The 27,403-nt window shown below is 40.4% G+C and overlaps 1 protein-coding gene across 12 annotated transcripts in view; it reads right to left on the bottom strand.

Moving 5' to 3' along the window:
- Positions 1-27,403, bottom strand: part of tjp1a (tight junction protein 1a) — a 111,377-nt gene that overhangs the window by 59,014 nt on the left and 24,960 nt on the right. For all 12 annotated transcript variants that reach the window (XM_046388735.1, XM_046388753.1, XM_046388743.1 and 9 more), the window contains one exon: positions 18,029-18,242. In XM_046388735.1, the coding sequence (XP_046244691.1) occupies positions 18,029-18,154 (126 nt within the window). In that variant the 5' untranslated portion in view covers positions 18,155-18,242. The remainder of the gene's footprint in view (positions 1-18,028; positions 18,243-27,403) is intronic.

The raw sequence follows: 27,403 nt of genomic DNA, 5'->3' as shown, positions 1-27,403 counted from the left end.
TATAATGTATCACAAAGTTGCAGTGAATGAGAGAGTTTCAAGCCAGTGAACTCAGCATTAGCCTGAATAAAAGACCTGTACCTCACCTCCCTCCCACCTCGTCTTCCCATGGTACTGCCTGTTACTGGTAAATTCCAACATTATGAAGTTGCTCTCACCGGGCAAAGGAGTGGAAACAGCAGGATCAGGGACTCAGGCACTCTGCTTCTGCGACAAAAGCAGCTATAATTCCGCATAATCGATTCAATTAACTTCAAAAGCAAAGCAGAGGTTAGTTGCTGTGCAGTAAATATGATTTAATGGTAACTGTTGTACTCACTGGCAGATAATATGAAAAAGATGAAATCAGAGAGAGGTCAACAAGTGAAAACACCCCCTTATGCTCGCTCTATATTCAACCGTGTTTTATTTAGGACACAGTAAATTGAGTAAATAAGAACTATCAAGACTATTCAACACACATTATCACTATTCCTCAGAAGCAGCTGCACTAAATCAGGCCGCTACAAGTTAAACCCATCCTGTCCTGAGTCTACGCAAATCATGTGCTCCTCCCATAAAAACACGACCCTACAAAGATGATGTTGTGTTTTTGGTGGAACAGAACAAGGCAAAGTGGTGGAGGATGGGAAACAGAGCCAGCCAGAGAGGCGGATGGAGACACGGCAGCCACAGGGGCCGCTTCAAGCCTGGTGGTGACGAGATGCGATGGGACCCGACCCTGCAGAAGCCCCAGCCAGTGTGTTAGCTGACTAATCCTCTAGCCGTCCAGTGCCAGGATCCAGACTCATCAGCTTTGGTGTTCTCTTGTCAGACTCATTTTTATAACGTCCCAGTGGTCAATTCTAACCACTAATGCCCAACACAACAGCCTCTAATGCCAAGTGATTACGGAGTGCTGTTTTAGCACATTTGTCGCCTGAAAAGAAAGAAAGGACCACAAGGCAGTGGACAGGCTCCCTACTCAAAGGACCAGCCTGATGAACTCAGCAGAACGGGAACAGGCCTAAAAAGCCAGCCTAAGCCACCCCTCTCGGGGTGGGCACTGTGGGGCCAGAGCTGGGTCAGGACTGAGCAGTGGGCAGGGATTTACAGTGCCCTATTCTGCAGCATATAGACAGTTCCTGTGAGCTCATACGCGAGGAGAGACTGAATGTGCGCATCCGGACCCTTCCTGCATGCAGGATCCAGAGAGGGAAGTGTGGGTTTAGACACACAAGACTGAATATACACACACAGGCAAATAAATCTGAGGTTATGGCATGGTATGGTAAATAAGAAATGATCGTGATAATGTACATTTTGCCTGATGTACACTGCTTTCTTGAAAAAAAAATTCTACAATGTCTAAGGCCAATCACATTATTTGTTTACAAGAAAACCCTTGTGTCACATAACTTACATACAGTTTAATTTTCTTTTTTCATAATTTTATTTGCATACAGGTCATTCACCTACATGCACGTTTAATGCTTTCATATAATAAAAACACTTTCACTAAGACGAATGAGCACGACAGAAATATCGGCTAGGTTGAACCACTTAAACTACTATCTTTACATATTGCAGTTTCGCCAGAATATGAAAATCTACATAAACAAGTTCATTCAACAAGTTTTCACATATGTCCACAATGCAAATTAACTGCAAGCTATCTACACAGACTGTTCTTGTTAATGTGACATCTCAGTGTCTATTTCTATTACCATATAATGGTGGCATCACCAATTAATGCCAACAGGACATACTGGTCCTTTAGCTGGCTGAGGCATAAATCATGCAGCCTGAACATCATGAGTTCAGATTCAGCTGTGATGTTAGTTACAGGTCACCTGATTCACTCCTTTTTATAAGGATAACTGCATAAAATAGAAAATAATTGAAATGCAAGGCGGGTATGTGCTATTTGCCTTTGCTGCCCCATCTACGAGGAACAGAGGTTTGTGCAGAGATGTTATCTGCCTCTGTTTGCCTACAGCTCTTGTATCACCTGGGGCCCCCACAGTTGAACTAGTGCCACTGGCCTAACCATGTGACATGTACAGTAAACAGCATATGGAAGCAGCACTACTGGGACAACAACACCAGGGACAACAGAGTAATAAAAGAAAGAAAAACACTTAAATGTTGTACTGCTGTTCTATTTATGTTTGTACCAATACCAGCAGTCAAAGCGCTTATATTCTGCTATAATGCATATTACAGGTTAAGCTAAGCCAAAGTCTACCACACAAGGCAAAGCTGCAGGTTTATTCAGATATGACAAGGCTAGCAAGTAGCTGCTAGGAATGTTGGGATAAATGTATGCAAAATATTGTTATCAGGTGAAAATAACTAATTTGTAGATTTTAACCTTCAAACTGAGACTAATAAATGAGACTATGCTTAAAAAAATAATCAGCATATTTAATTGCAATCAACATTTTGACCTTTCAATTGTAATTCTAAGACCGCCATAATTGTTTTTATAATCACATAAATATTTTATATAAATAGAAAGTATGAGAAACATAGATGGACTCGTTGATGTCCATCTGCTCTGTCCAATTGATGGAACATGCATATCTTTAATTACAGAGTGTAAGTGAGGGAACATTATGCAGACCACAGCTACAAGGCTGTGATTAGCTCTGTTGTCATGATGTTAGTCAGTGTGTAATGTGCAAGAGCAGCAGTCTCGCGGGAAGGTCAGACTGTATGACACACTAGGACTCTGCAGGTCAACAGGATTTTATACCAGAACGTGTCTGAATCACTGCAGTTAACTGTTTGTTTAAAAAAAAAATCTTTGGGACAATAGCTATTGTATTAGTTTTATCTAACTTCAGTCTTCAGTTCTTTATTGTTCTGCCATACATTCAGCCACATTTGGCACAATGTAATCCACTTGAAGACAATGATTCCCACAGATTATATTCAGGTGTCTTAATATGTGCCTTGATATGTTTTATGGTAAACCTCATCTCATATCTACAGCAAGAATGGTAGAAAGACAACAATAATCCCTTGTATACGGGCTACGCAACATTACGCATTGACCAGATTAAATGGATTTCACGCTGAAATCCCTCGACCGGGAGTTCACGCATAAACCCTGAACTGTAGACATTATATAGAAGCTTTGCAGGACTACTCCTGTGAGAAGAACTGACTTTTATGCTTTACGTTTATGCAAAGTGATTTTTACGGCATTGCAAAGGCGAAAAAAAAAAATAAAGTCCAACATGAAACTGTTGGATTAAATCTTTCTATTTGGTTTGTTGTTGGCTAAATTCTACAAATTCTGAGAAATTTCTGAAACTTCTTAATTTGACTTTGAATTTGACAAATTTAAATCTTATTTAGGAGCAGTGAGCATGCACGTATGTCTCTGGGGTGGAAGGAATACAGTAGATTTGCAAGAAACACAGAACAGAACACAAACATCTTTTAGAGTCCAGGATCTTTTTGCTGTGAGTCGACTTTGCTAACCAAAGCACTGACGCTTCCTCACAACCATGGGTCAAAACACATTTCTCTACATACGAGGGGTGTCACGTGGACCTGGTACTGACAATTACCATGTTATTAAAAATGTATATATTGATATCATATTAATAATACACACTGGATAATAACATGTAAATAAACCATCACAGACATTATGCCCCGTGGTTTTTCAGTTCATCTGGTTGCCTTTTCACTATTTATGAGGTGTGTGATGGTAGTAAGATGATGCAAACCAGCTGGCCCCACATACAAACTTAACACCAACACACTGAATTAGAGTTATTTTTGAACAGGTCAAACTACAGAGGTACAGAACAGCGACAGTTGCCCTTTCGTAGTACTCGTTCAGAGCTGACGACACAACATAAAAAATCCTTTAGCAATAGTGTAGTGTAGCAATAAGCAGTAGCAATCTACCTTCATAAAACATCTTTTTTATCTTTCTCTGGAAGACCAAACATTTAGACATGACCATCAAGAATTTAACACATTAAATTCAAACACAGACAAATAATGCTGTATCTAGCCATCAAAATAAATCTGCTGGGCCTAATTATAACCTTCCAAATGGCATTTGATTAACTGTGTGCTCATCATTTTTAAAGCAGCGCGTTCACTCACCACACATGCATGCATATGCCTGCAAACGACTGACTCCAGCTACGGTTAACCCAGAGCGGTGCTTTTACCCGTGTTTGTGTCCCCATGCATGTACGAGCAGTATGCAACTCAGGGCGTTTGCCTGTGCGAGTGAATACAGGATGATCCTCAGCAGCGCACACTGTGGACTGAGAGCAGAGCCAACCTGGTGTGACATCTGTGAAGGCTGTGAGATAATCTACATGACACTGCCACTGATAGGACTGGAAATATTGATGTAAAAAGCAGTGGCTCTAAAATTAGATTCCTGTGCATTCTGATTGGGCCAGAGGCACGCACCTCTGTGGTAAAATGAGCCTGTGGGCAGAGATGTGTGAAGTGATCAAAGATTTGATGATTGAAACCTCTACAACTCCAGCAGTCCTGACTAAAGTCAACCTAACAACGTTGGGGCCCTCTGGCCTGACCTCCTGTTCCTTTCCTCCCTCCATCCTCTCTCCCTGTGATAACAGAGACATTCCTGAGCTCTTTCGCTGCCTTGCCGCAGGCCTCTCCCTTAATTCCAGTGGAGTGTGTGGAATGTTGGACTGCAGAGCCGAGCAGCCAGCCGACTGGAGGCAAACAGACGAGAGGAAATGAACAACGTTAATAAACTGAGGAACACCTGGTTGCCCACAGCAGGATGGACCGGCATATATACATGCACACAGGCGCACACTCACAAGCAAGGAGAACATCTGCCATACAATGTGCAAATCTGGAGCAAGCCTATCCATATGTAGCTGTGTAGTTGGATTAACTATGTAAGTGAATCAAAGGGCTGGATTACAGGAAATGATGGGATCTTCTGAACTCGCAGATCAGAGAGAATAAGATCAATGTACTGCTCAGCATACCACCAATAAAATATCGAAGAACGGGTAAGAGAGAAAAGGTTTCTGTTTCATGAGCACATTTTACTAAGCAATTTATCAAAATAGAGCGTAGGAGTGTCTTTTCCTAAGATATATGATCTCTCTAATGATGTGCAGAACTGTTACCATAATTCTAGCTGCATGACCTCAAGTGTGACTACTCTGTTCTGTAGCCTAAACCGCTCAAACAGAAAAATCTCTGAGCAAAAAAATGAGCAAATTCCATAAAGTCAGAGGTCCGTCTATTAGTATCTGGTCAATTTCCTTTGGACAACGGAGAGGTATGAGTGTGTGTGAGAGAGAGAGACACAGAACAGAGAGAAAAATAACACTGCTACAGGACAGGTGAGCAGAGCACATGGGCAAATAAAATGAGAAGATCAAAGAGAAAAAGGTTTGGCAAGTGTTATATATCCCAAAAAAAGAGAGAACACTCTGTTCTACGTGCTACAGTTAGAGGCAGAGTGATGGGCGGGAAAAAAAAGATGAAGGGCAAAACATATCAGAATGAAAGATATACAGCACCGCAGCAGAGACCAACTTGGAGCATAAATCTCTGGAAATCAATTCTTTGTATTGGTTGCTGTATTATTTATGGGTCACCATTAGGGATAAACCATCAGCAGCTGTGATGACTGAGGTGGTGGGGAGCTTGGTGGGGCAGGAGGGGTGTCACCAATACATTAAGCTGCCTCCCTTGAGGATAAAATGAGCAACAAAATTTAAGGTTACACAAAATTTCTTCCAAGATTTGGTATTAAGGGAGTCAAAAGCAAGTAATATTTCCCTTCCAATCAGTTTTGCTCCTGACAGCCAATGACTCTGTGTGTGTCTGTCTATATGCACGCCTGACATTCATGAAAGTGTCTCTGGCTGCCAGTTTCCCTGACAAGAATGCATCTCCTCATGCAGAGAAGAGACAATCAGAAGCGACAACGTCACAGAGCTGTCACGTTGACTGTGACTGCACCACACAGTGGGGCTTGTAGTCCTGCGACCTCCCTTTTGACCTTTTTCCAACACAAGCTCGACATGTCTCCCACAATGCCCAGTTCTTCTCCCATCACACCGTCTCTACCTGTTATTGCTGCCCACCTGCTTGGCTCCTTGTCTGCCGGTCTGTCTGCCAGCCCGCGTCAGGACTAAGGAGGGCAGCCAGCTTTATTAAAAGAAAACAAGCTGGGGAAATAACCGGAGATGCAAGGATATGAGGACAGTTAATCTGCTGGCAACATCACTGAGGGGAGGGAGCTTCCACTGAAAACAAGCCAGAAATATAGTGTCTGAGGGTGCCTCACTGAACAGTGGTCACTGGAAATGTATTCTTTGTTGCCTTACTGAATGGCACCAGGCAGACTATATCCAGTTTATTTAAGAGACAAAAGAAAGGCTATTATACATGAGCAACAGTGCAGCATTTCTGAGTGCAACACTTCAGAAATGAGTAGTGCATAGCTTTTGTCTGTGTCTTACAGATTTCTGGCAAGCACCAAGAAAAGGCGCTGACCCATGGATGACAAAATCCCTATCACCTGACTGATCAGTCATCTCCCGCTGCTCTCCTCTCTGGCCCCCCTCTAATTCTTAATGAAATATCTCCAGCTGAGGCTCGACACCACCTCATAAATATGAGCAGACATGCTAGGGAGTTCACATCTCCCTTTTCTGTTTCATCAACAAGAGCAAAAATATCAGGACATTTTGTACTCGTTGTGCATACAGCCATCTTCCTCTGCTCCAAGCACAAACATCTCTCACACTTTCATTTTGAGGGGTGATGCTAATGTTTCGTTGCAGTAACAACATTCAGAATTAAACCATCCACAATTGTTTACTGGAATGCTAAAAACTTCATGCCCCCTCCTTCCCATCAGTCAGTTGATAAGATATGATGTTGAAGTCATATTTGCCAACACTAAAGTGTAGATGAATCTGTACCCATTGCTCTCGCCCTCTCTCTTGCTCTCTGATGCTGCACAGATCTGCCACTCTGCCTGGCCATGAGATCCCCAGTGGGTCTTTCTAGAATGTCGATTTCAGTTAATTACAATTTCTGGCATTGCACATGAAGTCATAGTGTGCCAGATAGTACAGACATCTGCAGAAGATCTGTTGTAAGTTTTACTGTAAGTGAAATATATTATTCATATTCAGCCAACAATTCCTGAATTCCTGTGGTTGTTTATTTGAATTCGGAGATCGTAATACACAGTGGTACAACACAGATCAAATGGCAAAACTGCTGCATTTGCACAGATGCTTCTACCATGCAACACGCAAGTCTTATCATTGAGAGCAATTTGAGGCTTAGAGTCTTGCCCAAGGATTAGTGGATGGCTTGCTGTACGGTTACACATATGCAGGTTAAAAAGTCCATCTTGTTTTGTGTCATAATTTATGGAGTTCCACTTGACTAGAAGCCTGCATGAGCCTCTGTGCTGCTCTATAGTAATTTATTATCATCCACTGTCCTGTCTATGTCCACATATTACCAAAGACAGCAGCATGGAAACAGTTTCAACCATATGCAAGATATATACAAAAAGGTGTCAGGACAGATGTGTACCATACACAAATAAAATATATACGCTTATGCTTTGGAGCAAAAGCATCCTCTCCCATTCAGACAGTTAAAATGGAGACCAGCGCTGAGGAGGACAGTGGTCTGTTCATAAGGTGGTTACTGGTAAAACTCTGCCCTCTGCAGGACAAGTGCTCTCATTGACCTGTTTTTATTTTCCAGACAGGCTGACAAGAGAGGAGCTTCGGTGATCCTCCAGTCCTTTTGGTGTAGCAGAAGCACCACTAGTGACCACAGAGGTGTACTGCACAATAATGGTGGAGGAAGAGAAAATACTGGAATTAACTTGGAATTGACTCCTAAAGTGAAGGTTCAAATCAATTTCTTGCTGTGTTATTTCTGTATTTCAATAAACCAAAATAAAACACGAAAATCTCCAGATTTACGTTTTCTAACTTGAAGGTTAAAGATGTGTTATTCTGACCAATTGTGCTACTTCTGCATGCTGTACTGCACGGTGAGCAGCTATATTTCACATATTCATATTAGATAACACCCTATTGCCTAAGTCCATATTTAGCATTTGTGAACAGAATATATACACACTTAATAAACAGTCTATGACACGATATAATGTAGTTCCGAGCAGGTAAGTGTGTTTGAATGTATTTGCCAACAGCTTTCAGTGAGCAACCAAAACTGAAAGGCTGTGTATAATGGATGACAATACAGTAAAACACAGCAGAGTTGTAAAAGTATGTCTTTATGGGAGAAGCTGTAATTGTTGACAACACTGTACATTAATTAACACTTACAAATGCCCTCATATCTGCTTATAACGATAGTATAATAGGGGGGCTTTAAGTGATATGCTTAAGTGACTGCATTCATGTCAACTCATTTACTTAATTAACAGAAAATCAATGCAATGCATATATTCACTGTTTCATGCCTGCTTAAACACACGGTACATAAATCTGGAGCTAGACGTGACCTTTAACTCCAGAGAGATCACTGTCCCTGTGCTGTGGCAGTCAATCCACAAAAATGCTGACTCATTTTACTCAAAAACAAAACAAAAACAACAAAAAAACACCACACACAGACATCTTTGACCACGATATTGTAAATTACCTCGAGTTTATTCTCTGTAATCTCATGGTTAGAATTAGCAGAAGAGAATGTAGCCCCATTCTCCATACTGTTTTCAAACAAAACTGCATCAAACGCATATAATCAGATCTGTTGGAGATCACTGATAAAGTTTAGATACGACGGAAAACCTGCAGTAAATTAAAATATATGGTTATTGATGTCATAAACGTACAAATATCTGAACCAAGATAAATGGTCAGTTTCTGAAAAATAGGTCCCATCCTAGTTACTCAGCGGCAGCACGGGCCATCTCTGCCTTTTTTTTAATGGACTTGGGCGGAGGGGCCATCAAATCTGTGAGCAGAGTACATCCCTCAGCAGGTAGCATCCTGAAATAGCAACCTTGATCCTAATGGTGCACAGCACAGCCCCTGGCTTCTGACGAATCCATCCTGAGAGCCCCCCTGTCCCCGAGCAAGTCGTCCTCCTGAGGCACGCACACACAAAGACAGACACAGACACACACGTGCAGTGACAGACAGAAAGACACACACGCATATATCTCCATGCACCCGTCGGCTTCGATTAACCCATTTCCTCTTGTTTTTTTTCTCAGTTTTTCACTCGCTTTACTCCTCTGTGCAGACAGACGCCACAGAGGCAGGTTGCAGGTTGGCATCTTGACTTCCCCTGGGGGCGTCTCACTTTACAAAGTTTCACATTTCTGGTGGTCAATTTAGTTGAGAGGGAAAATAAAAGTCAAACATGAAATGAGAGCCCCCTGAGGTGCCTTCATGGAGGGAAAGGTGAAAGAGAGAGAGATCTTTCTGTATACCTGCAGCACTGAGGAGACTGACACTGTAGACAGAGGGCAACGTGTACAGGTGATCAAATGAAGTCCAGGGCTGTCCCAGACTACAGCCTGCACTACCACTGACATCTGTACGATCTGAAAATAAGTGCCAGAGCCAGTATATGTCAAAGCTAAAAGGGGCAGAAGAGATTTTATTTATTTCCTCTTTCTAACAGGAAACCTGAGGCCATCAAGCAGCAGCTTCATTCATCACAAAAAATAATTTTGTAAGCAATTTGTGTCACATTAAATCTTTTATATTGAACTCTTAAGTGGAACGCTTTGTTAGATGATGAGAAGAAGATGATGAGCGATGAGAAGAACACTGGAGATGGTAAAAACACTTCACAGATACTCTTGACTAAAAGGCAATAGAAATGAAGTAATATCTGTGACCAAGAGGAGCTAATAATGGATATAAATAGGATCTAAAACAAATTGAATCCCAAGTCTTCCAAACAAACTGGTTGATCCATTTCTTTCCAAAATTCACACCTAAATATTAAAATTCAGTGTTTTAAAAGTCCCCCCCCCCCCAAAAAAAAAAAAAAAAGAAAAAAAAAAAAGACCACTATTTAGCCCACTCGTGGACTTTGTCAGGCTTTTAGTTTGTGGACAGACTTCCTGTTTTATTTTGGTTGCCCTCACTTCCTTTTCGTGTTCATTCTTGGTTTCTTTACTCCCTATGATTACTTATTGTTTTCACCTGTATCTCGTTTGCTCCTCCCCTCATGTGTTTTTAAGCCAGTCTCTCCCAGTGTGTCTTTGTTAGATTGTCTTCTTCCCTGTAAGTAACTCTCTGGCGTTTTCAGTATTGTTTCCTCGTGCACCAACCCTGTTTGTTTCCTCGACCCGTTTTTGCCTCGTGATTTTGTACTTTTGCCCCACTGACTGCCTTTTTGTGTACCGAATCCGGACCGTTAATAAACCGCCTCTCTACACCTGTCAGTCTCTGGTCTGCTCTGTGGGTCCTGTTGTCCGTCTGACCCTGACAGACTTCTATGTCTGGGTTTCTATTGTATTCTGTGGACCTTGTTCTTAATTACCTATATGACTGAATAAATATTAATAAATAAATAAATATTTCATTAATGAAGATATTATTGACTTCTTTATTGGCTGCCTTTATTGACTGTGTGTGTACAAAGGGTTTTCTGCTTTCTTTTGTACCCATTCTCTCCCTTTTTTCATCTCTCACAGTTCTTACACCAAATAATCAACAATAACAAACACCAAAACCCCACTTAACAGTAGTGACAAAAAGATGATAATTATTAAATAAACTTGTTTATTTAACTTGTTCTCTCAAGATTAAAAAGTGCCCATTCACTTTAACCTCTGCACTATGATCACCCTTACCTCCCACACCCAGAGCAAAGTAATGGTGTTGCCATGGAAACAGAGGAGAGGGCCTAAATTCTGGCTGCTGGGAATCCATCCCATCTCTCATTAGACAAGGCTGCTGCTGCTGCTGCCACGTATTACAAGATTGAGCGTTGAACTCATAAATTAACCCAATCGTCTCTTTTATAATCCAACACATCTTATGCATGAGTGAATGACAGTATGTTCAACACAGGGTTTCCGTCACGCTGCAAAAACCACTGCCATAAAAAAAACAAAAAAAAATTTCTAAATAAAGACCACAAAAAGCCAGAGCTTTTTACAGAGTGTGGAGGATTAGAGCGCCATTTAGCCCAACTCTAGACTACAAGGTGTTGTAATTGCTTTTAAGTGTGATAAATTATTCAGTGCAAAACATTTCAGCACTGAGATCGGTGCTAGAAATGGAGCTGGGACCAAAACAAGGATGGATATGAAAGCAAAGCTAAAATTACATCAAAACACAAGAGCCACTTTAGATCGGTGAGGATACACACTGAAAACCACTGCTAAATGTCTAATGAGAGAATTACATGTTACGATGACTAAACTAAAGCTTATCTGGCACGAGCACCCGGATAGCGAGCTGAGCATAACATTTGTATCTCACAGGAACACAAAAGTGGCAACGCGCTGCTGAGTGTCCTGTGTGTCAGGGTAGCTGATCTGATTTGATCAATAAAATTAATGCCAGTGCTTCATTAAGTGAACACTACAAGGCAAGTATGGTGCTTAATGTTATTTATGCAATATTGACTGTTATCTACGAGAACAAAAGTGAGTATTAATATACTGTAAACAAACATGCAAACAAAGAGCATGAAGGCCAGAACAATCAGTCATCTTTAACCAGCTGTAGCACATTAAATCAATAACACAGAGCAGGGACGCCGTGGGGCTGACCTTATGGCCGTGTAAGTTGAACAACACAAATACTATGACTTTTCTTCAATCAATCTTCCCATCAATCTGCTCTCTTTTCTAATTTTTCATCCTTTCATCACCTTGTTGTTGTTCCCATTCTTTCTCTTCTCACCCAATCTTCTCGTGCCCTCTAGTAAATCCTCCGTGCCTCCTCTCTGGCCTCCTCCATCCTGCTCTTCTTCTGTTCCTGTTTGAGAAATGCTGACCTGCAGACTCCCTAATGCAACCAATCAATATCACACAGAGGACAACAGACCGCCAGACATACTAATATGAAGACACACTTCCTGCGATGCATGTGGACAGACATCTCTTCAGCAGAGATCCCTCACACATAGCATGCACATACACGCCCTGTAAAGCAAGAGTGATTGATTGATTCATTTAATTTAATTTCATGTGAACTGTTCCATATGACCCCTGTGTAAAATAGGGCCTTCTCACTTACAGGCTGCTGCTGTGGATGTCATAGATCATTGCTTCATCTATCTATAGAACCAACATTGATCCTGCCTGCCCTTCCTGCCTGACATTACAAATGCATAGCGCCGGGGGATGAGATAACATGAGGGGCAGGGAGCGTGTCATTATGCAGAGCGCTCTGTGTCTTTAAACAGCCAATGAATCACTGCGATCAAAATCAAAGCCATAGGGAGCCTGAAAGCTACAGCCTATGGATCTGCTGCTGGTTAATGTGAATGCAATTAACGAGAGGCTTCATCGGCTGTCCTGGATAGCAAGTATGAACCCTTAGCCTGGGATATAAACAGACATGTATACTATTCCTTATACTCACATGCAATTTTGAAAATTTGGCTTTTTGTATTCATTAGTTTTACTTTCATCATCACCATCATTATGCAAGTAGTAGTAAATATTGAGATCTTTTATTGAAGTAAAATACTGTACTGTAAGTGTACTGTAAGTATCATGAATAAAAATAGTCATTACACAGCAGAGTGACTGTCAGTCAGTTTTACTATTATAATCTTACATCATTCTTACTGATGCACCAATGTGTAAGCAGCATGTTAATGTTGTAGGATCAAGTTTTACTACATATACTGTAAAATAAAGTGGAGTTGGTAGAAGCAGAATATTAAGTATTACCATTATTTTTTTTCATTTTAATATTGTTTCATATTCATAGAATATACATACCCCTACAGTTTATAAATAGTATTTCTTTCAAGCTAAATAGATTTTGTACTTACAGATATGCAATCCCACATATCCCTTCACAAACACCACTACACATATCGTTCTTAATTACAGTTTGATCCTTATTCTTATGTTGATGTCTTTTATTCTGTTCAGTGCCCAAACTGACATGATCATTAAATTGATCCTATTCATATCATATGCATCATGCCTGTCTTTGTGCTTCCCCTAGAGGCAGATAAGCTCAGAGCAGAGGTGTGGTCTCAGTTAGATGTTGCCTGCTGACTTTATGTGCAACTTCCTCTTTATTTAATCATATGTATACAAAAATCATATGCACAGCCTCATCGTGTTCAGAGCAGTAACAACATCCTACAGCCAAGAAACCTGACTGATTTAAAAGTTCAGTCTCTCACACATGGATAGGCACAAGTGTATTAATTCTCACTAGCTAACAAGGTAACGTGACTTAAACGGCATCAGATAGGATAACTAATCAGCATTCAAGATATCCGCCGAATTTAATTTGTATGAAAGCCTTGTAATCCTCCAAAGTAGCTAGGAGACAAATTTAACTTACAAATTCAGCAGTTTTGACTGATGTCTGGTCTTAACGTCTCACATGGATGATGTGTATGATAGTCCTAAAAGCTTAGCACTACTGGGGATTTAATGATTCAATAACTGTTGCTGCTGTAACCCCACATCTGGTCTCAGACACACATGCAAAGGTACAGGCGCACATACGTGCACGTATGCACAATTTATCAATGACCTGTTTCAACTCAGCAAAGATAAACGACTTGTATGTGGAATGCAATTTTGTCCTGTTGTGCCTTGAGAACAAGGGAGGAACAGAATGAGTTATAAGGTGCCTGTGGAGCCTCCTGTCTATCCAGGGAAAATATATTCATCTAATCAGAACACCTTGCACTCTGTTGTCAAACCATTCTCTCATCTCTCATAAGACCCATCCATGTCATAACCTCCACTCCTCCCTCACATTTATCACTCCATTTTGTAATCTCTCTTTTCTACTCTCAGAGTTTGTGTGTTTACAATCGCTGGTCTGCACCCATCAGCCCGGCAGAGAACTAAAAGGTCTGCCTCAGTATGTTCACTGTCCACATGTCTGCTGGATGATAACACTACATTCAACAAGTCAAAGTCCAGAGACATATGATTATTGATATTCACTTCTCCTGTCAGCGGTGTTAATTTTGTGGCTGATCAGTGTATCTGTATATATTGGCCTTCTTTGGCCCACTCATAGGGGACGTTGAGGTGGGGTCTGAGGATTGGGCACAAGAAACATTCTGTAGTCGAGGATACAGCATGTCATACAATCCAATGAGGTCTTCAGATAGGACCTGACAATGTTGGGTCTGTCGAATCTGGCACTAAATCAGACTCAGACCTTTAATTTTGTGATCACAGTAATATCTGAAGAAACAAACTAGGCTCACAAGGAAAACAATGGCATTAACTGTGCGGTGCAATGCTTTAAGGGACCTGCGTCTAATGATGCTTTACTCTCTCAGAACCAAAGGCAGCTTTTCAGCACTTGTTCTTTAACACAAACACCACACTTAACCAACCACAATGAATGAGTAGAATATCACTGTGATGGGATCACACAGGATAGCTAAAAAGTGCAAGTGGCATCGTAAATACAAAGAAATACAATACAATGAAATCAAAATATCAGATCTCACTGGAAATTCAAACACAAATTTTCTATGATATTGCTCACTAACCCTCACATGTGTGTATTCTTGTTGTCTTGCTTTTTGCTGTTTTTTGATAAACTCTTTATATTTTTGAAACTGTTTTGTACACTTTTTGCTTTTTGGTAATGTGAGCTGCCACGACAAGTGAATTTCCCCGCTACGGGAGGAATAAAGTTCATCTTATCTTATCTTATCTTGACAAACTAAATGTAAAATTAAGGCCAGAGAACAGCAGCATGTATTTGGAATCAGACGCCAAGCTGTCCCACATCTCACTGGATCTTACCAACTTAGTGTTTAATTTCGGCTCAAGGACTCAAAATATCAGGTCACATTTCACAGAAACGCATCCATCACTTAACCACCACCTAACCACAACAAAAATAATCACTTGCCTAATCCTAACCTTGCCCAACATGACATTGTCATAAGGAATCAGTCATCTCCTCTATCACACACTGTCAGCTACTCTGCATTACCATTGGTCTGCACTGAATAAATAATAGCTAAAATCCCAGGTGAGTTCACCCAGTTTAACCACAGACTTGAAATTCTTTTTTCTCTTCTTCACTTTGTTGTTTTTTTTATCACCCCAAAATAGCTGCAAGTAAAAGAAAGAAAACACTGCATTATGAAGTAGATCATTTCTCCTATCTATTATTTATGCTTCAGACTTGCACTCATGGACATCTTGTGATGGTCCACAGCGGAGCAGAATGGAAGCTAATGCCTTTGTGTAACACGTTGCAAGCATCCAATACTGTTGTGTGGAGGGAGAGCTCAGTGAGATGAAATGGATACCGAGGCCTTTTTTTAGTCTGCATCTTCGATACTCTTGATAGAATAGAGGAGGTGCAACAGAGAATCAATGCTTGAGAGTCACGTGCAAACTTGTAACTCAGCCAATTACTGTATAAGATCAAAGATCTTACGCACTGAGATTCATGAACAGCACTGTGAGTACTGTTACTATATCACATTCTAGAGAGAGAGAGAGAGAGAGAGGATGAAAAGATTGTAAGAGGGAAGCTTACTTCAGAAGGAAATCTCAGGTTCTCTTGAGGCTGCGTTTGAAGACTATCTTTGCTGATGGATGGTCTTTAAAACTGTGAAGCATCACTACTCTGACTCAGACTTTCTCCAACTCTGACTTGTCTAAAGTGATGCCTGAAATACTTCCTACAGTATTCACGTCGCGACAGATTAGGAAAAGCAAGGTAACTGCCACTACAGGGTGTCACATCCAGGGAAAAGAGATCAAGAGACACACATGTCTGTCCACCAGAAACATCTCTAAATGCACAATAGGGCACAGATTCTAGATAATGTTTTTTCAAACGTCTTAGTTCTGATAGTAACTTAAAACTGACATGGGAAAAATCAATTGCCTACCACACCTTCAGTCATCCACATATGATCTGATTGACAACCGGCCGAAGCCCACCTATAAGCCCCATTTTTACCCCAGTAACAGTATTGCTATAGGTGGGCAACTCCTGTCCCACTCAACCAAGTGGAAGTGCACCATGACTGCTACAAGAGTTTTTGTTTTTGGAGATGACATAACAGCAAAGTCACATCTAACTTTCATTCACCATCTGCGTTTCCTGCTCCAGAACAACCCACCTCTGCTCTTACTTCACTCACATCTCCAAAGGTAACGAACAAACAAACAAACAAAAAAAACCCTCTCTGATTAAGGCCAGACAGATCACTGCCAAGTATTATGCAGGAGAGGACTCAAGGTTCTTTTAAAAATCTATGAGACACTTTCAACTCTGTCTCAAAATTAGAAACTGACAGGAAACTTCATGCCAGCAGTCAATCAAAATGCCGAACTCGGTCAAACAGATGGGTATGTGTGTGTACACCGTATGTGTGTGTTGCATCATTCAGGTTAGCAATGCTGTGCTCTGTCATCTCTAGCTCATGTCCCTGACTGTCAGCTCCACCCCGTGACTTCCTCCATCCTCCTCCAACTCGCCTTCACATCAGTATCGGATTTACTTGTGTAAATGGTAAATTTTGCCGTTACATGATTACTTAAAAGTAATCATAACGAGTCCCACTGCTGATGACAGGCCAGCTGCTGTGGAGGGGAAGAATAATGACTCCTTACACAGACAGGCACACCAGGCTGTTCCCAATTAGGGCTACCTAAAATACTGGGCACCTAACGAGCACACACACACACACACACACACACACCAGACTGTCAACATGGAGAGGAAACACGGGGGCAGATGAGGAAACATCACACTGCGAACATTTATTAAAGGAGACATCTACAGAGGATCTAGACATAAAGAAAGTAGCAGGGAGGGGAGTGAGAAATATTCAGGAGTGCTGTGCAGGACAGAGATTTATCTGCATCTGTGTGTCCACTGTGGTCTCATGCCATAAATGAAAAAAAAAACTGCCTTGCCATGCATTAGTAGGAGGTTGGCATGCTTTTACATCATAAACCGCTGGTTGCTTTCCCAAAAGCCACATCACTCACAAACACACAAACACAGGTACGTGCGCACACACCCGCATGCACAAGTACGCATGAGTTGACTGGTGGCGAGAGTGGGCCAAACGCACTTCTCAGCTCAATGGACAATCCCAGAGTTAGTAAGGGTTTTTAGGTCCAAGCAGCTTACCCAATCATTTATCAGATTAATACTTTTCATGAGAATAAACCAGTCACAGAGAGAGACATATGGAATGTGTTAAACTGTGAAATATTGCATAACCAAAGGCCATCCTGTGTGTGTGGGTGGGTGAGTGTTTGCTTGTGTGTGTGTGTGTGTGTGTGTGTGTGCATGCGCATTAGTGCTGCAGCTTGTGTAAACTGTTAAATCTGAATGAAACCCGTGGGAGAAAAAAAATGCGTTTGGAATTTTCTGAGATATATTCTTTAGTAAATGTAATCGCAGCTTGAATTTAGTGCAGGACTATAAAATATTGTTGCTGTTAAAAATAAAAAAACAAAACAAAACTGTGCTGTCTGATTCAGTACTGTACAACTGCTGCTTGTTACTATTTTAAATGAATGAGCCAAATAGATGTGGTTTTCCTTCAACATCACTCAGTTTCTGTCATGATAACACAATTGTTTTGTCATTTTTTTAAGTTCAAATACCAAACCTTTACTAATTTGTTTCATCACAACTGGAGGATTTGATGCCTTTTCTAATATCAAACTTAATATCTCTGAACTGTTGGTGAAACAACATATTCCCTGAGATAGACCCCTTGTAGTATGGAACAGGAATTTTACCACTATTTTTGGACATCCTATAGACAAACAATGGTGATATCAGGAAAAGTAATCATGTTAAGTTGGTGTGATCAAGTCGTGAGTGAGCCTTACAGCGGAGTCGAGTAGATCGATGCTGTCCAGGCTCTTGCTGCGGTGGATGCGGCCTTTGATGCGACGCAGAGAAGGTTTACCCTGGCTCATGGGCAGTGAGAGGGTTGAGGTGGCAGGCATTGCCATAGCACCAGCGCCACATGTAGCACCTGGAGGATCATCTGAACACCCGGGAGCACCTGTGGGGGATGTATCTCCATCTGGGGGTGTCACCCTGTGACAGGTAAGACAGAGAAACAGACAATATCAGAAATAACGCTGACATAGTCATATTTTTTGTGTCTCAAGGTTATAGTGCATGTAAATGTACTGCATTTTATCTGAGTGGACCTGTTGCATTGAAGCTTTAAGTTGTATGATGGGCTGAATGCAGAGATTGCAGACTTGACATTTTAATTTCACAAGAATTAATGTTAAAGCTCATTAGAGAATTATGCGTATGTCTTGTTCTGTACTTTGCGTGTTCAACAAGTTGACATAAACATAATACATACATCCACAAATACCACACAATTCACAATGACCATGTTTTCTCTGATGAGCAAGCCAAACTGCACATACTGCTGGCAGGCACTACTGCATATCTGAGGGAAAACATACAGATGCCTGGAGGAGCAAAATGACATAACTTTCCTCTTGCTGCCTTTACTTTTTAAAGGACATCCTCTCCTGTTGGCTGTGGTGGCATTCAAGCAAGTGTGAATAATTGGGCTGAATGTCAGCGGGTAGCCTGCAGATGGAGACTAGGTATGGAGCATCCTCTTGCCTTCTTTTCTTAAGCCTCAATGAAGCTGCTTTGCTTCTTACATGCATGGCAGCAAAAGGAGGGAATCTCCAAGGTAAGTTTAAGGTAAATTATCTCTAATTGTAACCAACAATTTTCAACCTCATGCTTAGTAAAGCTAATAAGCTACAGGAGCACTTAAAATGGACCAGTTAGTTATTTAGACTACTAGGTCATATAGTGTATGTCAATGTAGCCAGCCAGAGCTGAAAATCTTAACTCATATCATGCAGTTACCACAGTAAACTGAAAAAAGCTAAATCTTTTTAAAACTTGATTAAAACATTTTTTAATCAGTAATCAATGTTTTGGGTTAATTTTCAAGCAAGGATTCTAAACATTTGCAGGTGTCAGCTTCTTAAATGTATTTCTTGTTTTTTTTGTCTCTTTACATTTTTATAAATCAAACACATTTTGGTTCCAATTGTTAGTTAGACAGTATGAACCATTTCTTCTCTCCAGTAGCACTTTTGTGCTAGAAAATTGTGACAGGCATTTTATACAATTTTCTGTTATTTTAAAGGGGAAAAAAGATTACCAATGAAGAAAACAACCTTCTGGTTAATTAATAATAATCATTAATAATCATTACTTGCAGTCCTATAGCAAGCTTAGCTCTGCAATGCGTTCATACGTCATAGCATGAAGCCTTTGAAAGAGAAGATTATTTTTCTGTACTTGAGATGTATCATAATGGCAAGTCATCTGTCAGTTAAAAGGCTTGTACACAAGCATCAGACAGTCAACAAGCGTTGACAACTTATGACAGTCTTCAGGAAAAAAGATGAACCTACTGACAGCCTATCCGTCCCTCTGGGCATGGAAAAGGGTGGAGCACATTCATAGGTTGTGACTCGTGACATAAAAAGACATTTAATTCAGTCACCAACAGCTGTAAAACCCAGGAAGTAAAAACTATGAATCTGTCATATTCAACATGTGGCAAATCTTGCTAAAATTTATAGTTGCTCCATATCCAGTGGTGATATAACTGGTCATTAATACTCAATACTGATCATGAACCACAATATTGGACAAACTGAAGTTTTAACCTGATGATGACAGATGAAAAGCTGAGGGGTCTTCAAAGCTGTATTACAATTCATGTTGCGCGAATGCTGAATATCTGTACCAAATACCATGGTGATCCATACAACAGTCAGTGAAATATATAACCACAAACGTTCACCTCATGGTGGCCCTACAGCATCATCAGTCATTACAGCATTCATCCTTTAGAGATCATGAATGCCTTTACAAAATTTCACTGCTGTTAATGTTATAGTTGTTGAAATATTTCAGATGGACCAACTAACAGACAGACCAACAGTGCTTTCTATGCAGATCCATGCTGCTGTCAATGTATACATCCATATGGATACACTTATTGTTAACAGTCAGGCTATAAACAACTGTTTTAAAAAGTATTATTTCACAGTTTTATTACATCCATACATAAACGCAGGTACGTAGTCTCAGTTACAGTCAAAGAGTATTTAGTAGTATCAAATATGCAATGAGAGCCTCACAGTTCCTGTCCTCTACAGTGACCTGTGCACAACGTCCACACACAAACACACACACACACACACACACACACACGTATTAACTAACAGCCAGGACACAAACACAGAATCTATCACTGTAATCCCAGTGTTGCTTTTACAAGGGGATTCCATTCACACATCCAGCAGCAGCTTATGAGGCTCTGTGGATTTAAAAACACCATTTCTAAGAATGAGGAGTGCTGACATGGACTGTGTCTGTGTGACTTAAGGAGGGCAGTTTACGATCTAAATCCTATTCTACTACCTATACTAACAGATAGCATCAGTGAAGAGAAACAGCAAAACAGAGAAACAGTGAAATGTGGGCCATTTGGCTCAAGGACTTTTACATCGGTATTTCATAAACACTATGTTTTTTTTGCTATGAAAGTTCCTGACAATGAATAAACAACTGATCATTCTTACACTTTTCAATGTGACTAGAAATTTCCAGATTCATTAAAAAACTTTTTACAGAATGTGAAAAAGTTCATTCATTATAGCAAAGAGAAACAGATTCAAAATCAAAGTTAAAAAAAAAAACTTGATGACTTAGATGGCTGTTTTCAATTTACTGCTCTTTAAATTGTAGTAGTCTTTAAATAATACAAGATGCAACAGAGACATAATTTGAGCCATGTAGGAGAATGGACAGAAACACTGAGTTTTGTTGATCTAAAGTTGATCCACGAGCAGGGTAAACATCAGTGTACAAATACTAAAACTAAAAAAGAACAGCAAAAGGAACAGAAGTATGTTTGCTCACTTGCTGCTGGCCTATAAATGATTTATCATCATTGATGCTGCAGGATTTTAGGAAGATATATCGAGCCATGTAAACCAGCAGATTAGACACAGTCTGTCTGCAGACACAACTTAGTTTCATTTTTCACCGCCTCTAGAGAAATATGGAGAAACTCACAAACAGGCTGAGTGCACTCTCAACGCATACCCAAAGTGACCCCTTCAGTGCAAACAACAGACAATGAGGACATCTTACAGCACAAAAATAAAGCAATAACAAGACACATTAGGCACTAACTCCAGTGAGATGTGAAATTTATGAATATTACATGAGACTTTAGCCCAAAATAGAGAATCTCCCTCCTGCACTGGATTTTAGAGGTCACTGGCAAAGCTTTACAGATTACCTGATCCCAGAATCCCAGAAATGTGTAAGTGTCACAGTGTAATTATAGAAAATTATTCGTTGATTCGTTGATTAACGTATGAACAGAAAAATGTGTTTTTTTCTTTCTTTTTTCATCTTTCGCTTACACAGAACATAGTTGAAAACAAATAACATAATTAAATAAATACATTTATGAATAATTAATGAAAAAAGGCTGTACTACAGCCTTATATCACATTATAAGAACATCATTAAAAAATTATCAAAGCTCATTTTTGAAATTTCCATTTGTTTCTGAGGACTTACCAGCTGAGGTTCAAAACGTGATGATCATGTGAAGTCAATAATGAACTCTGAATCTCAGCTTTTCAGTCAGTATGAATACGAAATCTATGACGTGCAAAGAAATGCAATCCAACGACAAGTGATCTGCTGATAAAAATCATGCTATATGTCATACATACAGAAATAGACCTTGTCATTAATTTGTTATCTCATCATTAAAGATGGTTTCAGACAATGAGCTGCTGCAGTGGCCTTCTCCATTGTTTTCAGTGTAAACTTGCAAGCAGCGGTGAGGAGGGGGACAGCGTCTGGTTCTCTCCTGAATGGCTTACGATGGTTCACTTTAAGGTGTTTTTAACATAAGAGGACTTCTAGTTAGAATTACTTAATGAAAATACTGCATGAAGGTCAAGAATCAACCTTCATGCTCATCAGAAATACTTCTAGTAAGATACCAGCACCAACACCAGTTTGTCTGTCCTCTCCTCTGGGTGCTGGAGGGGATGGGGGGCTACCAGGGTAATTCATCCTGTTAACTCAGAGGTATTATGTTATGACAGATCTTCAGATGGAGAGCACTTTGCAGAACAATTGCTTCCATCTAGTGAGGACTTCAGGGAAAAAAGCAGGTGTGTTTCATCCCCATCCTGACACTTCGACGAAAGCCCCCCAGCTACATAACCCACACAGACGCATACACACCAATTCTTCTGCCTAGGTGGCTATCATTGGGGAAGAATTCCTTACTATAATTTTTCTTCAACTGGTTTTATAAAATGTCTGATAATGAAGGGCTGTGCTTTGCCCAAAAATGTTGAACAGAGCTCCGATGGGATGCCTTTTGATCCTGGGATTTGCCTTTGTTCCATCTTCCAGTTGGTTGGGCGACAGTGGTGCATCCAAAATAGCAATGACTCTCCCTGTTTCCATTTATATTCTCAGACATTTTCAAAGAAGCTTTTACCCAGCCAGTATGTTAGTCATTTATTTTACCTTCCATATAAACTCACTCACTAAGCAGGGCCTCTAAGGCACAGGTGGGAAAAGTGAAAGTTAAGAGACAAAGAGGGAGAAACTAAAGGAGACAGGTGAACAAAACATGAAGAAGACTGAAAAGCAGAGGGTGGAAAAAAGAAGACCAAAGGACAAAAGGAGAAAGACCTTAATGCAAAGGGACAAAGGACAGAGGGACTTTGCCAGCGTATGGCTCAGAGGTCACCCTAACTGCTTCGTAATTCCTGACTATTCAGCTAGAAGTGATGGCAGCCGATGAACATGCATCATCCTGCTCTTGGCTCCCTTCCTACTTCAGGGGACAAGTGGTGACAAGAGGTGCGTGACACATCCTCCTTGATCTATGTAACCTTAATGACACTCCCTAACAGAAGATTAAAACAAATGACTAATACACTGGCTGGCTAAAAACATCCTTGCAAACGTCGGAGGCATTTCAAAGCTTTTTATTTACTAGTTTGAGTCTGTAAACCCTTTGAAAGCCACCTGGGCAGAGAAGGATGTGACCGCGACTGTGTTGAGATCAAGGCTCTGATCAGACCAGACGGACCTGACAGATGGGCAGACCAGATTAGGCATATAGACATGTATCAAACAAGGCGGGACAACGCTCACGTCCGAGTGCTGTCTGACCCCTGTGGAGAGCAGGGTGACAGGCAGGTCAACGGCTGCTTTCAAAAAGCAAGGCTGCTCCCATGTGCATAGTCCACATCAATACAAACTCTGCTTTAGGGCAAGTTAAAACTCAATGTATCAGCAGAAAGAAGAGAGTTGGACTTGTTTTTATACATTGACATAAATCTATACAGACATATAAACAAACATGGGAATTGCTGCAAGCAGTAATGAACTTAATTAGCTTGTGCCGCTCCGTCTGTTTCTTGAAAAAGTACATTTAAGCTATACTGTGGAGAGCAAACACATAGTTAACATGTGCCTCAGTGCTAATGGAATGTGATAATTAAAGTGGGTCACTTGCATATAGACTTGTGTATTCTCTTGGCTTTATAGCTTCATGTAAACTGGCTAACATGCAAAGACGTAGCTGGTTCTGAGTATTCACGGATCGGAAGTGGGCACCGTCTGAGGTCATTGCTCGTGAAATATTCTCTATTTGGTAACATAAAAAAAACATAATTAGAAAAAAATACCACAAAACATTAACCATTTATAAGTAATTTGCATGAACAGTTCTAACATTAACAAATAGTTTACCTTAGTATCTGCTATTGCTAGTGAGCTTACTCAAATTGCTTTACAACACATTCACCAATTCACACACATCAATACACTGATGGTAGATGCCATGCAAGGTGCCAACATGCTCGTCAGAGTAGTATAGAGTGCTTTCTATCCAAAGTATCACCTCCATGCTGTATTCCATCCCATCCATTTTCTATACCGCTTATCCGTCAGGGTCGCGGGGGAGCTGGAGCCTATCCCAGCTGACTACGGGCGAGAGGCGGGGTTCACCCTGGACTGGTCGCCAGTCAATCGCAGGGCCAACACACAAAGACAGACAACCACACACTCTCACACTCACACCTAGGGGCAATTTAGAGTAGGCAATCAACCCAATATGCATGTTTTTGGTATTGTGGGAGGAAGCCGGAGAACCCGGAGAAAACCCACGCAGGCACAGGGAGAACATGCAAACTCCACATAGAAGGGCCCAGACCGGGAATCGAACCTGGAACCCTCTTGCTATGAGGCGACAGTGCTAACCACTGCACCACCGTGCCCCCTCCATGCTGTATTTCTGTGTTTAAACCTTAATGTGCTTGAGATGCAGAATTATCCTATCCATGATTGCTTTTTATCGTCATCTGGATTAGATTTTCAAACATTGCAATCCATCATACATGATGGATGGAAAAAGTCTTTTGGAATATTAAATAATGATCATTAATAATATATGATTTATAGTTACTGGGATTAGTAACTAAAAGGGTGCTTCACTTCACAACTGACAGTATCAGTCACTTTCAATTTTCTCAACCACACTACATTATAATGGTGTTACATCATATTAGGAAAAATGAAATGCCTCAATTATGTGACAGTCGAAAACATTAATGCCGACAGTCAGATATAAATCTGCCAAGCAGAGGAAAGGAAAGAAAAGAATGAACTGAAATCTCTGTCAGACAAAAGTGGATCCCCTCTGCTGTGTCCTTCTCTATTTGTGGGACGGCAGTGATGGATTCCATCTCGTCAGACCCCTGTGAGCCATCGTGACAGTCAGGAGTCACCAGAGGCCGAGAACGTGTGACTCACAGATTCTAAGAGTCATTGCTGCTTGGCGTCTGAGTCTGACTGGAGACGATGAGTCTCTGATAGGCCCTCTGTTACCATCACTGCCGCCAACAGGCTCTTTAAACAGGAATTACCAGACCCTTAGTTAGGCTGAGCATTACATGAATCCAGACCCGGTGAAAGGAAGTATATACGCTGTGTATGCACAAAACATGTGTGGATGTGAAATATAACATGAGAGAAGTACAACACTGTCTAAATAAAATACAATTTTAGGTTAGCAAAATTGTAATTTTGATCAAGAATGAAAATCTTACTAAGCATCTAATCCCAAATTCAATATCTGCCTACTTTCAATAATTGATTCTACAACACATTTCGGTCAATAATCAAAAGGTATTGAGGTTTGATTTTACATTCTAGTTCTGAATCTGATATAATGCAGTTACAGTCTACATCTTGCAGATGCAGAACATTAACTGAAAAGTGCTATTTGTAGTCAAAAAGCTTCAGCAGTGTGTGTTTGGGAAGCTTTCTGTGTTTGTTGCGGTTTAGCCTAGCTCCTGTACAGTAAAAACAAATCAAACTCCAGTGCTAAGCTACCCTCGTATATCACTTTGATGTGATATAAACGCTCCCCTCTTTGGGAGCATTAAGGTTTCTTCGAAAATTATAGCAACACTGAAGCCAGGGTACTGGCGAGAAACTGTGCCGATGTATAATTAATGTCGATAAGCCTGTGAGAAGACATGAAATGTACTAACTCTTCTGCAATGTCATATAGCACAGTCTGTCCACTGGCAAACTGTGCAAGGTTTTGTAACTAAGTCTGATCCATACTTACATACGGTTGTATATATAAATATATACTTTCTTATTACAAATTTTAACTAGATTTTGACTTGTGTAACATACCAATGTGTACGGCAGGGCGATGGGATAAAAATGGCAGATTTTGCCAAGTCCAGACAATGTGTTAGTGAGTGAAATGGGCAGGCTGAACATAACACTGGCAGGAACTTGATTTGAATACTGAAAAGTCCATTCTAAATTGTCTTATGCATAATTTGGAGTTATCACTCACATACCACTTTCATCTAAGTGAATAAATTATAGACAGCAGACCCATAATCAATATATTTAAGGGAATTAAGACAAGGTTTGAGGTAGCCAAAATTTGAAGACAAACTGTTGTACTACGCTGTTGCTAGTTAACTAATAAATCTTAGCTCTGAGTGGCTAAAAGTTAAAGCCTGATTGATCAATGGATGCTATATTTTTTTGATTGAAATTGGTTGGTTAAAGCCTACATAAGCACTCAAATTAAAAAAAATCAAAACTCAAATTTTGTTTTGCAGGGAAGAAAAACAATGGTTGCTGATAAAAGAAATAAATGGTAATTATCTGCATGGAATGACTAAGGATGCGATCTAAAACAGCTGAAAAGGCCTTTTTCATTTCATCTCATTTAATCACAAAAGATATTTACTCTAAATTTCTCTCCTTAAAAGTATGGAAGTTAATATAAAAAATAAAGAACAACAACAAAAAAAGACAATATGGAAAGGCTAAAGCAACAAGATATGCAATGACAGCAGCTTAAAAATATTTTGCACCAGCCATGTTTCTACCTGCAGATGCTTAAACTATGTAGACATGCAATTAGTATGAAAAAGAGAAGCCAGTCATTAAAAAAACCCAGGTACATGTGCAATACTGTATTCTTAGTCTGGTAGAGTTGTTACAATATAAAAATTGCAGCCATTAGACAGAGCAAATATTAAGGAGAAGGCTCAAAAAGTTATTACTACAGGCCCTAACCCAAACAAACACACAGACACACACACCGGCACAGACACCCATATATCTACACTTGCAGACACACACACACACGCACCAACAAACACATAAACACACATCCCCAGGATGCACAGAGAGCGGGTGAGGGTAAGGGGGTGAGCCACGAGTCAATAAACCCTGTGTAATCTGTTCCCTTTAGTGGCATAAACCATCTGAGAGGAGATTACAACCGTTCTGCCAAAGTAAGAACATGCGAGTTCCTAATGGACAGAAATACTGAATAGAAAACACGCACACGTGTGTGTGCGTGGGCACCTTCACATATACTTCATAAAGAACTGTGGAGAGTTAAGAGTAGTGTGCTCCAAGGCTGCCATGGAGTTATGACTCCTGTTTTTAAGATCAGGCTGCATGACTTTAATACAAAAAGGCTTTTTGACTTTAGGGAGAACGAGTCACAGAGATACTGAGAGTGAAGAGGAAAAAAAGAAGAGTATTTCTGCATGTTTTTCGGAAAAGTACTGATTATCATGACAGGCCCACCCTGGACTTGGGCT

This window comes from Scatophagus argus, chromosome 1 (assembly GCF_020382885.2).
Source record: "Scatophagus argus isolate fScaArg1 chromosome 1, fScaArg1.pri, whole genome shotgun sequence".
In the NCBI taxonomy this organism is placed as follows: Eukaryota; Metazoa; Chordata; class Actinopteri; family Scatophagidae; genus Scatophagus; species Scatophagus argus.
This window is presented reverse-complemented; position numbering and strand designations above follow the sequence as displayed.